The sequence below is a fragment of the Aotus nancymaae genome, unplaced genomic scaffold, assembly GCF_030222135.1.
Source record: "Aotus nancymaae isolate 86718 unplaced genomic scaffold, 86718_ANA_hifiasm-v0.15.2.pri h1tg000033l, whole genome shotgun sequence".
In the NCBI taxonomy this organism is placed as follows: domain Eukaryota; kingdom Metazoa; phylum Chordata; class Mammalia; order Primates; family Aotidae; genus Aotus; species Aotus nancymaae.
This window is the reverse complement of record NW_026988447.1, coordinates 23,284,684-23,302,230: the sequence shown is the minus strand read 5'-3', so window position 1 is coordinate 23,302,230 and position 17,547 is coordinate 23,284,684. Positions and strand designations below refer to the sequence as shown.

The window sequence follows — 17,547 nt, the reverse complement described above, 5'->3', positions numbered from 1 at the left end:
ATGTCCTAACCTTTGTGCCAGCTCCTCCCTTCATCTGAAATATTTGCTTCCCTATCTTTGCTTAACTACTGGCTTTTCAAGCCTCAGTTCAATGCCACTTCCTTTAGGAGGTCTTTGCTGGCCTCCCTAACAAGATTTAGACTAAAAGCTCTCTGATATCCCTGGTGCTTAACATGGTGTTGTAAAATCTTATGACTGTTTAGAATCCAGATATGCATTCCTTAGACCTTGATGCTTACTGGGGACCTTGGGTGTTTATTAATTTGTTCAATCATTAACAAAAGTTTTTTTTTTTTTTTTTTTGGATGTGTACTGTGGGCTATGTACTAGAAATACAATGATAAATAACTCATAATAATTCATGGTCTTTCCCTTCAGGGAAATTCCAATTCAGTAAGAAGGACAATTATGTAACCTAAGTATAATAAGTATTTTAGGATGGTGGTGGAAGTGGGGGCACAAAGGAGACAGTGGTCAATTCCACTTGGAGGAGGTAGAAAGAACTCATGGAGGTGTTCTTTCAATTTATCTTGAAAGAAGTCTAGGATTTTACCAGGCAGGCTGTGTGGTACCAGGAATGCCTTGGAATTTAGGACATCATTACAAGTTAGAAAAACTGCAAGTTATCTATGTGGCTGCCACACAAGGTGTGAGAAGGAGAGGAACAGAAAACTGGGTGAACAGCAAATGGGAGGCTAAGAGGTGGCGAAGCACCAAATGTTATGGGCCACGTTCTAGAATTTGGACTTCATCTTTAAGGCAGTGGAAAGACAATGAGGGGTTTGAAGCAGTTTTTTATTTAGGGAAAATCACTGTCAGTAGTATGGAGGATAACTTGGGGGACAAAAACACGCCAGAGCTTTGCAGTAGAGGGTCCCAGCTTGTGTTCAAGAGTGGCCAAGATAAGCACTCCCTTTGCAAACTGGCCACTCCTGCTCACAGAGTGTCCTTATCACTTCTTAACATTCCTTTGGTGGAGAAGGCCTGTAGCCTGAGGCTTTAAAGGGGGCAGAAAATTGTAGCAGGTTGTAAAAAAATTATGGCAAAGAACCAAGAATGGGAGCTAACATCTTTTAAAATTGGCACTTTAGTTCTTTTCATTTTAAATGGAGTCAGATGAGGTTAAAAGTATTTTAAATTTATAGGCAAAGTATATGTAACTTTTTTAGAAAAATGAAAACGTGCTTAGGGAGAGAGAGCTCATTTAGATAACTTTTGAGCTTTATCAAAACAATTTGAACACTCTAGCAAATAGGTAGGCTTCTTTCTTCTTTAATAGGTACTCCTCACATAGAAAGAGCACTTGGTGGAAATTTTGTTCTGAAGTCAAGGCTGAAACCCCAGAGATCAAAAACCGTACCCAAGTTTACAAAGCTGGACTCAGACCTTAATGCTGGCTTTAAAATTTGTCCTACGTTAGACCATAATGCCTCTCTTTCCAGCTGGATCTACATGCCTCCACGCTGGCTTTTAACAAGGCTCTGAACCATTGTCACAACTTGGGAATTTCTAGCATTGTGGGTAACACATTGACACAATTTCTTCAATGTAAAATTGTATATTCTTTATCCAAGTACCATCTGAGCCTGTTACGTCCTATTTGTACCTTTAAAAAATTGATTGATGGCCGAATTGATTTCAGACTGAAATTTGCCACTTATGTTCTTAGAAATATTTGCTTTAATTCTCCAGAATCAGTTGCTTTGATACAACTTCTTATAGTCACCTAAGTCAACATAGTAAGAAAATAAACATATAAATGCCCTAAAGTTTGATTAAAAAATGTGTTTAACATCATTTCCTCAACAATCTAACAATAGTAGCTGACCTATAATGACCTTTTTCATAGTTCGTTTCTCTTCCATTTTTGGAAGAAATGGAACAAAGAGAGCAAAACAAAGTCGTCCCCTTAAAATATTGCTTCATGGGAATATTTTCCATTTCTGGAAAAAAAGATGACCTTATACGCCTTTCAATAGGAATTAATATCCATGCTTGCTTAGTTGTAAGAGGAAGGCACAAAGACTTTATTGGAAGTCTATAATTTACAAAACAGTGTTATCTTGAAAGAACAATAGTTCCCATAAAAAATGAGCTTTTCTGTTTTCTACTATTAATTACATTTTAAATAATTTTTTTAGTTATTCCAGAGTAGAATCACATGGGGGCAATTCAAATAATTTTATCAATAGCTTCAAATTAAATAAACCAGCACATGGCTGAAAAAAAAAATCACCTACCTAGAAGGAGAAACAAAAGAAACATCCTCAAATGCTAAAGTTTCTTTCAAATTCAAGGAAAGGAAACCAAATTTTCACAATACACTCCCTTAATATCACCAAGAAGTTTCAAAAGTACACTTGATAGCAACAGCTCACATAACTACTTGGTTCTCCTAGATTCCTAACTAACCAGCTAATAGACATCCGTGGACATATTCAATTCTGCAAAGCTGCAAAATATATGCAAAAAGATGGTTTTTGAATAGGACTTTTTACTATAGCATATTTAGTTCAGTAAACTGGGTAGAAAAAATGCAAACTTGTAACCTTTGAACAACAAACATTAGTTTGCCAAAACTGCTTAAGGACTGGATTAAGAGAAGGCTCTCCTGTTATTTTTATCTCTTTGGCCTCAGAGCTCTCAGCTTTCTGTAGCTAAATTAGCTTCCAAAAATCTACTTGTGTCATTCCTAGATTAAAGGTCAGTTTCAGTATTGTCCTGTTGAATTCAGAAGGTACATTTAAGCTAGAAAACCACTTGAAGAACATCTAATCCAACTTGCCAACTTTACAGATAAGAAATTTGGTATCATAAAAATTAAATGATTAACTCAGATGGGCATATCTGATAAGGAGCAGAATGGAGACTTACTTCTGCTGACCCCCAATATTATTCTCACCTCCCAGATCTCACTGCCTGGTTGAGATCTTTTTGGAAAGATTTCTCTTGATACTTCAGTGTATTAGTCAGCAAGCATTGCGGCACTTTGTACACACAAAAAAGGGCAACTAAATTCCAGAGCTCCCTGGACATCCTAAAAGCTAGAATTTTAATAATAGTCACGTAGGTTTCATTTTGATAGTTTTTCCACACTAATTTATTGTATTACTTAGATTACATCTCTTAGCCCTCAGTGTCCTTATGCCATAGCCACTAAGAGAAATTGTGTTTTGTTCTAGCAATACTGAAATGAGAGTCATTTTCTTAATCCCTTCACATCTTCTAGCAGGAACACACCCAGTTTATACCTGAAAAATTCCACTTCTCTCTCCAAGTGAAGCATATTTACCTTGGGGTGTTATGAAAGATGGATGTGTCCAGCACGTGACTACCCAGGAATGGACTGGCCTTTGCCAACACTGCACATTTTCTTAGCTGCATGAGCCTCTGAAAAACATATTCTCAAACATTACCCTATGCCTGCTTGCAAATGAATCACTGGATGAACCTTGATGGATGGGTAGAGTTTTAGGTGAAGATGCAGAGGAGGAGGGATATAGAAATAGCAGGGGCTAACATATGGAGAAAGGAGAATATAACGTGCCTTCATGTGAAGAGGCTAAGGGCAGCTAGCAGGCAAAAGCTGGGAAATCTCTCAGATTGAAGAGTTTCATGTTCAAGTGGCAAATTAGTGCAAAATAAAATAGGTAGGTTTGGGCATATTAGCAAGGCCTCAAACTCCTAGTTTAAATTTATGTTCTTCAGTTCTCAGACACTGAAATGGCATTTGCTATGGTACTTATTACAAAGTAAAGATCTGTGACCTAAATTGAATTGTGTAATTTAGGTCTGGGAAGGGTGGAATGAATTGGTATACTTTCTAGAAAATGAAATATTCAAAATTTGTATTTGAATCGTCTCGCAGCTTATACTTATATAATACCTGATAAGTTCCAGAACATTTCACCTCTCTTGTCTCTTATTCCCATGTGTTGGGTGAGAGACCCTGGACTTCTGTCACTGTTCCCATTGTACCAAGGAGGTGGGGTGACTTGGGGGCACAGGACAGGTTAGGAATACAACTGGAAATAGAGAGCCAGCCTCCTAGCTCTCTGCTCTATGCTTTATTCACCAGACCACTCAGCTTTCCCAAATAACTGACATTTCTAACATGAAATGCTATTAGAAACATAAAAGTAAAAGGTGATATAGGACAAGTACCCTGCAGTTTTGCTGTATGCAAACGTCCAGTGGCTGAGCCCCTGTGAAGATGTGATAAAGTCAGCCACGCAGCTGCTGGTTTCGGTTTTGGTTCCCTCCTGACTTGCAGCTGAAAGAAGCCTTATCTTGCATAAGCAAACTCTTACAAGGGCACACCCTGCATACAAATGCCTTAAATAGTTTCCAAGTCTGAAAACTAAATTTTCTAACTGCTACAGTTTTTTGGCATTGCAATGACCATGAAAACTGCTTGATAAATGCATCTGTAGAAGTTAGGCTCAGCTAATTTGCGGTAAAATTGGGACAAGAACTCATATCCTCTGACTTCCAACTCATTGCCTTTTCTGCTGGATCTCATTGTCTTGGACAGAATGAACGTATAAATCGGAATCTTGCCTGTGCTAAAAGCTGTTTGAAGAAGAGTGTTCCCATGAAGCAGTATTTCAAGGGAATGATTTTGTTTTGCTCTTGAACCAAAGGCTTGACAAGTTCAATCTTGGTCAAGTTGTGATAATATGGTTAGATACCCATACTGTCTGTGGCCATTCATTTTTCTTTTTTCTTTATTAAGCCAAAGCAGCCAATTACAATTTAGAAGAATTGAACTCAAGGATAAAGTGCTTTGTGTGATAACATCTGAGTCTACTGTTTTGGATGGCCTATTCTCAATACTTTTTGTTCGAACTCTTCAGCCAATGACTCTGAAGAAAAGCACAGCTTATTAACCGGCTCAGTGAGTGTGCGAGGTGCCAAATGGAATGATCCAGTTTCTGCTCATCTTCCGACTGGCATGCTTTGGCCGTCCCCATACAGCCAACTGGTCACGCTTCTGCCTTTCCTAACTTGGTAGAGAAGGGTACTTTATCTATTCTACCTCGAAGGTGTTGTGGCCTAGGAGGACTGTGCTTCCCTCCAGGAAGCCTAAACTTTTTAGCTTGTCTCTGCACTGTCCAGCCTCTGGTCATCCACACTGTCTCAAACCATCACTGAGATGGAGAGAAAAATCAGTCACTCTGTCATCCCGGCCAGTGCACATTCTTCAGCCTGGACAGATGGAAAGCAAGATGAATTTCTGTCCACTGTCCCAGTGGGAAAGGAGAGGAGAGTTCTATTCCTGGCTTTGCCACCAAATGGTTGGGGGAATCTGTGCAAGTCTGTGAAATTATCGGAGCCTCAGTTTTCTGGCCTCTAAGATGAGAGTACTGGAATAGATGTCTCTCTTTTTAAACTTAAAAAAAAATTTTTTTGCCTTTTTTTTGAGATGGGGTCTCACCATATTGCCCATACTAGCCTCAAACTCCTAGCCTCAAGCAATTCTCCTGGCTCATTCTCCTGAGCAGCTGGGACTATAGGTTCATGCCACCATACCCGGCCTGGAATAGATGTGTTCTAAGATGCTTCACCATTCATGAATCATGGAAATCTGTATGTATGAGATAATAGTATTTGTAGTTAACATTTACTGTACACTTACTTCATTCTGCACATCTCTCTAATCATTTTTAAAACAACTAGTGGAGGACCTATGGTTGTATGTTATTCTTTGTGGCGGAGAAAAAAACATCAGAAACATTGTCTAACTTGCCCAAGCTCACACAGCTGCTAAGTGGCAGACCTGGCTTTTGATTCAGATCTATGTCACTACAGAACTGTCTGCCAAGATCTACTGTGATCTATGCAGCAGAAGGAGAATGAGAGCATCAAATAAGTGTCATTGAGAGAAGATTAAATTCTCACCAAACTATAATGCAACTAACTCTCAAGCAAGCCTTCACTTCAGCAAATCAGGGATAAATGAAAAGATAGAAAAATTATAATTTACCTTGTTCATAGTCTGAGGGTAGGAATGTTATACCTCTAACATAGAATTGTAGGGTGGCCTGCAGTGGCAAATCTACATTAAGGAAGGGCAGATGGTTCTGGTTGTTAACAGTTTGTTAACTTGAATCTTAAGTTTTTCCAGCCAAGCATATTCCAATCTGGTCACTCCTGTCCACTAAAGAATCCTCAGAACAAAAGGGATTTCACGTACTTTACCTGTGCCTGCTTTAGTGTAAGATATTGGTATTTCTGTAGCTGAACTTCACACACATTAAATTTGGGCTTAAGGAAGTTGGGCTGGATGAAAAGAATTTTAATTAAAAACAAAAACTTTATCCCAAAGTTCTCACACCACTGGTACTTTCTTTCGCTGGTTGAACAATAAAAAATTGCAGAAATGAAACTAGTTCAGTAGTTCTCATCCTTGACTGCATGATAGAATCCTCTGTGGTATCCAGGCATTGGAATATCCATTGTTATGTGCTGTCACATATCCATTCTTATGTGCTGTCAGCAGTGAGAACAACTGCTCCAGTGGTAATATAGATTAATATATGTAAACTTCATTTTCCTGAGTTTTGAGGTCCGTTCTTAGATTTTCTGTGCTTCTAGTGTTACCTTTATGTATAACTTGAACAGCTACCGAATGGGATATTAGCCTGAACAACTTTAGAAATAACACCATTTGCCATCTTAAATGTTAGTGTCTCTTACAGTTTTGTTTAAGAGCCACAGTCCCCCTCACTTCCTTCCTCAAATTGCATTTAATTTTACTTTAATCACTTCCCAAGGATAAACTCATCAGTGTGTGAAATAGACAGAGCTGAACTGTATGGTGGAAGCCAGCCTGGGTTTTGGCCTGGAGCCTCACATCCTGTGCCCACCACCACCTGGCAGCAGTTTCAAAAAGCTCCACAGGAATTTAGATTGGAAATCTTTAGTCTAAAACCTGTTTTCCACATTGTCTGTTGAGATCCCTTAGCGCAAGTATTAATAAACTTCCTATGTAAAGGGAGAGATAGTAACTACTTTAGGCTTTGTGGGTCATCTATTATAAATATTCAACTTTGTCACTGTGCAAAAGGAGCCAGAGACAATATGTAAACTAAAGCATAAATAAATATGACTATGTTCTAATAATGATTTGTGGACAGTAGAATTTGAATTTCATATAAAGATTTGTGGATAGTAGAATTTGAATTTCATATAATATTAACATATTATTATTCTTCTTTTGATTTTTTAAGCACTTAAAAAAGTAAAAATCATTCTTAACTTGTAAGCTATACAAGGACTGGCCGTTCGCAGGCTATAGTTTGCTTGGCTCCTTTATTAGTAGAATCATTGGATATGAAACCTAGTTATCAGGGCTCCACAGATTCTCTGAGACAATTCCAACATGCAGTGAAGATGGTGCATTCCTCTACTAATGGGCCATGAAATCAGTCTACTGGGTTGTCACTGGCATTAAAAAATTAAGTTGTAGTCTAGGTGTGGTGGCTCATGCCTGTAATACCAGTGCTTTGGGTGGCCAAGGCAGGAGGATCATTTGAGGCCAGGAGCTCGAGACCAAGCTGGGCAGCATAACAAGACCCCATCTTTACAAATAAAATAACAAAAAAGTTAGTCAGGTGTGGTTGTACGCATCTGAAGTCTCAGCTACACGAAAGGCAGAAGCTGGAGAATCACTTGAATTTAGCAGTTGGAGACTGACGTAAGCTATGATTGTGCCACTGTATTCCAGCTTAGGCCACAGAGCAAAAGTTTGTCTCTAAAAAAAAATTAAGTTGTATAAAATAGAAGAGAATATATCAAAGTACATCACACATAATAAGGGAAGGTATTATTTTGTGGAATCTTATTTCAGATACATGTGTGTGTGAGTGTGTGCTGTGAGCTGTAATGTACATTAACTATGTCTCAATAATACTTGATTATGTTTTGAGACTGATGCACCTGGCTATACCCTATCTGAATACCTGGCTGCCAGAGGGGCTGAGGGAATCAATAGCCTGAAATGCACTCAAGATCTGCACAAGCCATTGACCAGTGGCTCATGTACACCTTTATCCAGCTTAACTAAGTCCAGAAAGCACTGAGACTTTCTATGTGGGCCATGCCACCAAAACGAGAATTCCGAGAGAGAATGCTTTCAAAAACATAAAGTTAGCTAATGGGACAATTACAAGTAAGCTATGTACCTTTAGAAACACTTAAGAGGATAAAGGCAAATAAAACATAGTATATATATATCAAAAGAACAGAAACAAGGAATCATATAATAAAATACTAAATAAAGATGACAGAAATAAGATACTGTCAGTTATGAACTAATAAATGTATATGGATTACATTGTATTAGAAGACAAAGATATTAGATAGAGTCAAAAGAGATAGGATGGGTACCGTGTCTCATGCCTGTAATCCCAGCACTTTGGGAGGCCAAGGCGGGCAGATTGCTGGAGCTCAGGAGTTCAAGACCAGCCTAGACAACACAGTGAAACCCCATCTCTACTAAAATACAAAAAAATTAGGCAGGCATGGTGGCTCTAGCTACTTGGGAGGTTGAGGCAGGAGAAATGCTTGAACCCAGGAGGCGGAGGTTGCAGTGAGCCAAGATCATGCCACTGCATTTCAGCCTGGGCGACAGAACGAGACTCTGTCTCCAGTATATTAAATAAATAAACAAACAGGAATAACAATATTAATATTAAGTGAAGTAGAGTTAAGAGCAAAGATATTACAGAAAACGAAAAAAATTAACTTGTGTCATTAAGCAGTATATTTCACAATGATTCTTAAGTAATTATGGACCATTATAGCCCAATAACATAGCAACAAGAAATATAAAGCAGAATAAGAAATTGGCAAAAATACAATAACAGTGAGAAATTTTGCATTTTCTCCAATTGTGATAGATCAATAAAGCAAAAACCAAACACTGAAAGGATCTAAAATATATCTGCTTGCAAGCACAAGCTATTGATTTATGTGGTTTTTTGCTAACGAATCAGTGAGGACAGATTTTATTATGCATTCCCACATTCCCATACACTCATTTTGAAAGGACATTTCCTGATACAATGTTTTTGAGCTCTGAATCTAACAGAATAGTTAAGGAAAGGTGACTAGGGAAGAAATTTTGTGGTCTTTTTCCTAGCAAAATGCAATTTCAGTGCCATGGTCTATCTTCTCAGCTGCCTCAAATAGCTGTACTATTCATGTTTTTTTGTTTTGCATTTATTTCCTTTTATTTTGACTTTTAGAATATAATTACGACTGGGAAATAGATGATAACATCAAAAGGAGGCCTCCAGAATTTAAATAGAAATTTCTATCTCCCATATGAAAAGGAGTAAAAGGCTAACATAACAGCCATACGGTTAGAGTTCCTTAGCTGCACCACAGGAGGAAGACAGACCATCAACCTTCATTAAAGTCTTCACCTTGATGAAAGCACAATCAGGACGCTGGGTGACAATGTTGTAAGAGTAAGGGAGCCAATCCTGGAGTATCACTAGGTATGGTACGGGCAACATAACGTATTCTCTAAGTGCACAGATTCAGCAGCACGACTGCCTAAGTTCAAACTAATTTCTTTAACAAATACCTGAGACCAGGCAAAATTTACTTAATCTTTATATTTTTGTTCCATCATTATACAATGGGCCGGTAGTCTCTACCTTATAGAGTTATTGAACAGATTAATTAAGTTAAAAATGCATGTATTTTTTTTTTGGCAAGAATGGAAAAACTAATCCTAAAATTTCTATGAAATTGTTTGGCCAAAACAATCTTGAAAAACAAGAACAAAGTTTGGTGAATCACACTTCATGATTTAAAAAGTTACAACCAAGTAACAGCAATAAAACTGTGATTTTGCCCCAAGAGTAGATATGTTCTTCAGATCGAACTGAGAGTGCAGAAATAAACTCATATATCTATTGCCAATTAACTTTCAAGAAGGGTGTCAAGACCATTCAATGAGAAAAGGATAGTCTGGAACAACTGCAAAATAATAAATGTGGACTCTTATCACATAGACAAATTAACTGGTAATAAACCAAAGACCTAAATATAAGAGAACTACAAAAGTCTCAGAAGAAATGATAGGGAGAAATTTTTATGACCTTAAATTTGTCAATTATTTCTAGATATGATATAAGAGAATAAGCAACAAAAGAAAAAAAATAAATTGGACTTGAAAATGAAAATCATTTGTGCATCAAAAGACTATCAAAAGTAAAATCAAATATCTACAGAGTGAAGGAAGATATTTGCAAATAGTATATCTGATAAGACTATATCCAGGATACAGAAAGAACTCTTACAATTTAGCAACAAAAAATAAAAATAAATTTTAAAATGAGTAAAGGACTAGAACCGACACTTCTCTAAACATATGCAAAATGCAAATTACCAACAACCACATGAGAAGATGCTCAGCAGCATTAGTTATTACGTAAATGTAACAAACCACAGTGAAAAACCATTTCATACGCTCTGAAGTGAATGGCTAAAATTTTAAAAATGGAAAAGCACAATTTCTGGCAAGAATATGGAGAAACTGGCACCTCATACACCCTGGTGAAAATGTGAAAAGGAGCAGCTCCTGTGGAAAAGAGTAGCAATTTCTTAATAAGTTAAACATAAAATTACTGTGACCCAGCAATTCTACTCCTTTACATCGAGTATTAAAAATGGGTTCAAACAAAACAAGTACAGGAATATTAATAGTAGTTGAAAGGTGGAAACAACCCAAATTTTAATCAAATGATGGATGGATAAGTAAAATGTAATATACCAACACAATGGAATAGTATTTATTATAAAAGAAATGAAATACTGATATATGCTACAATATGGATGAACTTTAGACACATTATGTATTTTTTTCAGCATTTATTTATATTTTCTTTTTACTTTAAGTTCTGGGGTACATATGCAGGTCTTGCAAGATTGTTATATAGGTATACACATGCCATGGTGGTTTGCTGTGTCCATCCTCACTCCATCACCTACATTAGGTATTTCTCCTAATGTTATCCCTCCCCAATCTCCCCACCCCCTGCTATCCCTTGCCTAGCCCCCAACCCCACCAACAGACCCCAGTGTGTGATGTTCCTCTCCCTGTGTCCATGTGTTCTCATTGTTCAACACCCACTTATGAGTGAGAACATGTGGTAAACACATTATCTTAAGTGAAAGAAGCCATACGCAAAAGGCTACCTATTGGATGATTCCATTTATATGAAATATCTAAAATAGGTAAATCTGTAGAGGTAGAAAACACATCAGTGGTTGCCAGGGGCTGGGGGAATTGGAAGTGGCTGCTAATGGGCAAGACGTTTCCTTTTGGAGTGACGAAAATGTTTTGGAACTAGATAATGGTGATGGGTGTGCATCATTTTGAATACATTAAATGCTACCGATTGTACACTTTCAAATGGTTCAAATGGTAAATTTTAGATTATGTGTATTTTACTATAATTTTAAAAATTAAATGAATGTAAATGATTTAGAACAGTACGTGGCACAGAGTAAACGCTGTATCAGTGTTGGTTGTTATTATTCAGAACCTACCTATGTACAGAACCTAACCTGCTATACATAAATCTAGGGGTAGAAATACCAAAGTTGATTCAATAACTATTTATAGAACTTTGTACATGACAAACAAAGAGGACCTCATTTTTTCCAGTGCTTACATATAATAATTTGGGTTAGACAGAAATTCTTAATAAATATCCCAAATAAATTGTATAGGTCATAGTCTATTAGTAACATACAAAAATTAAAGACTTCTTAGAAAGCAGAGATTATGTTTGTTCAGTTTGCTTTATAAAACATTTAAAAACTTGGTCTGATTATATTATATGGTTCTCTTAGCAGAAAGTTTAGAAAGTATTTAAAATCATAAAAAAAACCTTATGATCACAACACCCAGAGATAAACCCAGAATATTTATTCTCAATATGTTTGCTTTAGTTTTAGTTTAGTTCATTTATCCCAGAAAACTATACAATAGGTACTTACTAAAGATGTGGATATGATAATAATGGGTGGAAATCTACGATGTAAAAATGTAGGTCCAACCTGATTTTGTCAGTACCATATAAGTAGGATTGTGAATTTTTTGGGCAGAAGATACTACATTTGCAGTTGGTGTCAAATGTAATCTAAAAAGATAACTTGGGGGAAATTCCTCAAAAGTTTACTTCTCAAACAGGCTCGTAGATGTTTTGAATAGTTTTCTAGAAACCAAGATGAAAATAAATTTATCACAAGAATGTTAGGCTAATTTTCCTATTTTAAAATCACTACAAAGCAACTTTGAGATACCATCCCTACTTTCTCCTCTCTTCAGGCTTTTTCTGCAAAGGAGTTCACAGTGGGGTGTCCATTTCTTTCTAAAAACCCTATTTCACACCATGCTAAAGATATTTACAGGTTTGGTGACTAGTCCAGCTCATCTCAGGCTGAATTTTGGGGGTTCAATGGGGTTTACAGATGAAAAATGATTGTTTTGTATTGTAACCACCTACTCAGTGCTTCATTGAATAGGCACAAGAAAACTGAGGCCCTCTGGGGTTAAATGACTTTTCATGGCTAAACTAGTCTGCCACAAAATTCTGGTCTTTTGTCATTTGTCATTTTGAGTAGTTGATATTGACTGCTGACTATGTGGCTGACAATGTGTGGGACACATAAGTGAAGACAAAGGTTTTGCTTTTAAAGAATTTATAGTCCTGTATTCCCTGGCATACAGTTCCTGTAACTCTTTCCTCTATTAATTAAATAGACAGCTAGCAAGCCTCTCTTCTTGGATCCCTGAAAAAAAAAAAAAAAAAAAAAGAGCTGCCTTGTTTCTTCATTTAGTCATTCTAAATATGTACTTTTCAGACTGATTTACCTGCGGGGATATGAATCAGACGCACAGGATAATCATGATCTGTCTTCGCCGAGCACTCACTGGGTCTGACCAGATGAAAACAAATATTTCCTCTTTCCTTTCCTCCTTCTTTTCCTCCCACCTCTTCCCTTCCCTTCTCTCTCCTCCATTCCTGCCCTCCTCTCTTCCTCCCTCCTCTCTTCTTTTTTCTTTCTTTTTTTTTTCGAGACAGAGTTTCGCTTCCTCTCCCTCTCTGCTTGTTTCTTTTTCTCCCTGCCTTCACTTCCTTCTTTGCTTATTCAACCAATATCCTACTATAAATACTAATCAGGAACTGTGCTAGATTCTGGGGATACACGAATGAATAAAGTAGGCATGATGATATCATATCAGTCCCCTTGTTTCCTCCAATTAAATTAGTACATTATGACCCAGAATGCAAATTTTGTTTGACTTTTTAAGTAAAACCAAAAAACTTTTGGGGACTCCTGGTTTATGCCATAATTTTCTAGTTGAAGTGATATAGTGCTGTATTTACAAATTGGTTCTTAGCTTCAGAATCTGATTTTCAAATGAAAGCTCCAGCTTTTCCTTGAAAACACTAACTAACCTCCTGTCTCAGAATTTTGGCCCTTGCTCTTCCCTCTGCCTTCCATCCTCTTTCCCCAGAATTTTTGGGAAAATTTGGCTCTGTCTCTTTGTTCCACGTTTAGCATAAATGCCATCCCTCAGAAAATAATTTCCTGCTACCCTTTTTAAAGCAGTTTTTGGCATTCATGTTTATTGTCTTACCTGGTTTTATTTCTTTGTATTATTTTTGACTGTCTGTTTTGTCCTATTTTAATAAGAGTGTTGTTCTGTGTATTCCCTGTGTTCCCTCCCACCATCCACTGCACCCGTCCCGCAGGGATCCTCCATGGGAGCCCATTCGTCTTCCGGCTCTGGGCTCAGTGTCTGGTTCACAGTCTGACATGTAATGACTGAATCGTGAAATAAGTGCAGGAATTCAGGGAAGAATCAAGTCATATTAGAAAAAATGGATTCTCCATTTGGAAGAAGACCTCCGATAAGTTTAGGATAGAAATATTGGCTTTATTCTTAAGATTCCTGGAGAAAACAAAGCAATCATCTTTTTTTATAGAGAAAAAATAAAAAGGCCACTCGCGGTGGCTCACGCCTGTAATCCCAGCAGTTGGGGAGACCGAGGCGGACAGATCACGAGGTCAAGGGATAGAGACCAGCCTGGCCAACGTGGTGAAAATACAACAATTAGCCGGGCGTGGTGGCGCACGCCTGTAATCTCAGCTACTCGGGTGGCTGAGGCAGGCGAGTCACTTGAACCTGGGAGGCGGAGATTGCAGTGAGCCGAGATCGCGCCACTGCACTGCAGCCTGGCGGCAGAGCAAGACTATGTCTAAGAAGAAGAAGAAGAAAAAAAGGCTTCAAGGCTTCTCCATGTTTACTTTTCAGCTAATGAGTATGGGGGGAAAACTTACTCTTACCCCTTTCTGTTATACTATAAAGTAGCCACATCAAGAGAGTTTCCTAGGAGGGTTTCTGAAACTAAGATAACAGCTTGAGTACTGGAGACCACTGTAGCCTTCAGGGTCATCTGGTCCCAGTGACCCCTACATCAAGTGCCAGTTAAGGCTTTAATCCACTATCTGCTTGAGTAGTTGTAGAAACTAAAGAAAAAATTATTTCTTTTCCAGGAACCCTTTTCAAATTTGGGTCACCTTAAGTCACACAGAGCTTTCCCAAATACTGAGCACACACCCCAGTAGAGTATGCAGTGTCTAGTTTTGGTTGAGTTATGCCAAGTTTGGTTTGCTCCAAGGAGCAACACAAAGAATACGTCTTCTTTTTTCTGTGTAGCAGCACTACAAATATATGACTATATATACAAATATTACACCACATCCCTATCATTTGTTTTCTTTTCTTCAAACTAAATATTTTCATACTTTTCTGGTAAACAAATCAGAGTAGCTATATTTGTCTTCTTCTTTTTTTTTTTTTTTTGCTGTAATTTTCTCTTCTCTCTGACTTTTCAGAAATCACCAATCACATACATAGGTTTGTTCCCTAATCTATAATTATCGATAGCTACTACTTATTTTAATGCTTATATATTTTTATTAATCATGATACTTAATTCTTAGCATAGAAAATGCATAGTAAGCTTAACATTTTACTTTGTTTCAGGCATCAGGAAGTGTATTCCATTAAATACTTGGTTTGGTCTTTATGCTATTACTTTGAGGTAAGTATCAACATTGCCTGCATTTTACAGATGAGGGCACATAAAAAAATGTGGGCACATAATTTGCCTTCATGTTCCCCAGCCTTGAGAAGTAAAACTCGATTTGAATCCAGTTTTGTCTGTTCCTCATGCCTGTTCTCTTAACTCTGACGCTATTTTATCCTCTCCTAGGGTATCTTAGAAAATGCTGATCTCTCTTCCCTATATGCTATAGGGTGTTTAGTAGATCCTTGACACTTGCTGTAACTTAGGGTACAGTAATGTCTAATAGACTCAGAATGTTTGAAGTAACTGCCTGCCCCTTATTTGTGTGCTGGGCAGTAATTTTGCTAACACATGAACACTCACTAGAGAGGGTGTTTAACTGTAACATTCTCAGAAAGAGGCCAAACTCATGTTAACGTAATACACTAAATTAATAATTAAATTTAAATGAAGCTAAATTAAATTCAAATTATTGAATGAATATAATTTAATAATAACCCTATGATATTTCTTTATTTTAATGGATTTAGATTTCTTCAAAAATTCACAAGACACCTGAGCCAGTAAGAGTTGTTTTGTTTTTTTTTCTTCCAGAGTCACACTTCAGTAACGGACCCACAGAGGGGTGAACAGCTCCCCACGGTTTCAGTGTTCATACTTTTGGTTTCTCACCATTTGGCAGAAGTAGAAAATTATACTTTTGGAAAACTCAAAGCCATATAGCTACCAACACCTTCATTAATAACTCTTTAGTTTGGAAATGAATCTCCTTATGACTCAAACAAAGCAATACATTGATTCACACAGAGGTATTTCTCATAGCATTTGGTACAATTCTTTTACTTCTGGCTAGACTTAGAATTGAAGTAAGCTTCTCATACTAGAAAACTGGATTCAGCCATAAATACTGGGCTTCTTGTGCCATTTCCCCCACATTGGCAGCTGAGTTCCAGTAAAATCCATCCACCAGACTGGAATAGGAAATACTACTCATTTATTCATTTAAATAAGATAGAACTAAAATAGGGTCATTTCTATTTTATTCTATGATCTCATATCCAATGAAACAGGACCAAGCTAAAATAAAATCACTTACCTGACAGTAGTAATACAAAGATTATTTTTCCATACATCCTGAGATCATGAGCTGGCTCCCCAAGTCAGTGTAAAAAAACCACCAAGGACAACTGCAAGCGTTGGTGTCTGGCCTGAGCCTGCTAGCTGTTATCTTCCAGGTCCACCTTCCTGAGGCCATCATCAGCTAATAGGCAGGGGAAGCATTTTAAATGATGCAAAGTTGTTAAGCGCCTGTTAATAAAGATACACGGGTATCTTCTTAACTGGGGCTATGAAAGTGGTAAGTACAATTTTCACTGCAAGGAACGGGCTGCTATTTGTGATATTAACTTTGCATAAGTAAAGTGGGTATGACAAGGGGATAGACAAGAGCCACCCAATTGGACAAAGAACCGGACTGCGAAGCTCTGAGGCCAGGGCATGTGCCAGGCTGACGTACCTGTTATGGAGCTATGGACCTTCTCATTTCTATGTCGAGATCCTGTGGTCCAAATGAAAGCGACTTCCGATATGTGAAATAAACATAATTGAGAAATTTAAAGCATTTGAGTGTTCTGTGGTTCTGAAAGACTCCCAAACTCATGGTGTGTCACACAGCAATGTAAGAGACATGAGACGCAAGAAATCTTTCATTGAAAATACAGTTTGAACTGAATAGCTAGTGCCTGGACAGCTGTGAAACCAGTGAGCCGTTTCTCTCTGAAATAAGCATAAGTAAGTATAAGTGAATACCAAGACAATAACGGCAAAGAGTCAGAAACAAAACCCAACAGACCCAAAACCTTACTGCTAAAGCAGGTTAAAGTGAAGGGTATGGAAATCTGAGGAAGCTCAGTTTTAAAGGGAGGCAGAACAAAAAATATAAATTAGATCTGAAATGATTCAACAGATGGTGATTAGAAACTCCATCTAAATCATCTTACTTCCTGTAAGATTTTTGTGAAAGTCTTTTCTGCCTGACCCAGAAAATCAATTTGCTATGTGAACAATCTGCCACAAATATCATACTTATATTTTTACCCAAACTGTGGTTTTTAAAAAAATCATTTATGAAGCCAATGTTTGCAGCTTCAGGAATCTGGGCCACAGAGAAAAAAAAAATATTTACTGGAGAAAAGATGGAGATAAGTATCAGCAGAGCATCCCAGAGAGGGAGGAGCCTGAGACTGAGGGACTAGGGGATGGAGGGAGCAGAGATGCAGACTTGGGGGAGACGGAAGAATGAATGACACGGAGAGGGTAATCTGAGCAGCAGGACAAGAATCCAGAATGCCTCTTAAGGCCCTGCCAATTCATGACAAACAACTGCAGCAAAATTTATAACAAAGTTAAAATTAAACAATAC

General features: G+C 37.6%; 1 protein-coding gene across 2 annotated transcripts in view; it reads right to left on the bottom strand.

The window, feature by feature from the left end:
• The window catches only part of GYPA (glycophorin A (MNS blood group)), a 28,654-nt gene extending 12,196 nt beyond the window's left edge, over positions 1-16,458 (bottom strand). The window contains exon 1 of one of the 2 annotated variants that reach the window (XM_021666730.2): positions 16,222-16,458. In XM_021666730.2, coding sequence (XP_021522405.1) covers positions 16,222-16,258 — 37 coding nt within the window. In that variant the 5' untranslated portion in view covers positions 16,259-16,458. The remainder of the gene's footprint in view (positions 1-16,221) is intronic. The other variant, XM_021666729.2, reaches the window with a different exon arrangement.
• Between the last annotated feature and the right edge of the window lie 1,089 nt (positions 16,459-17,547).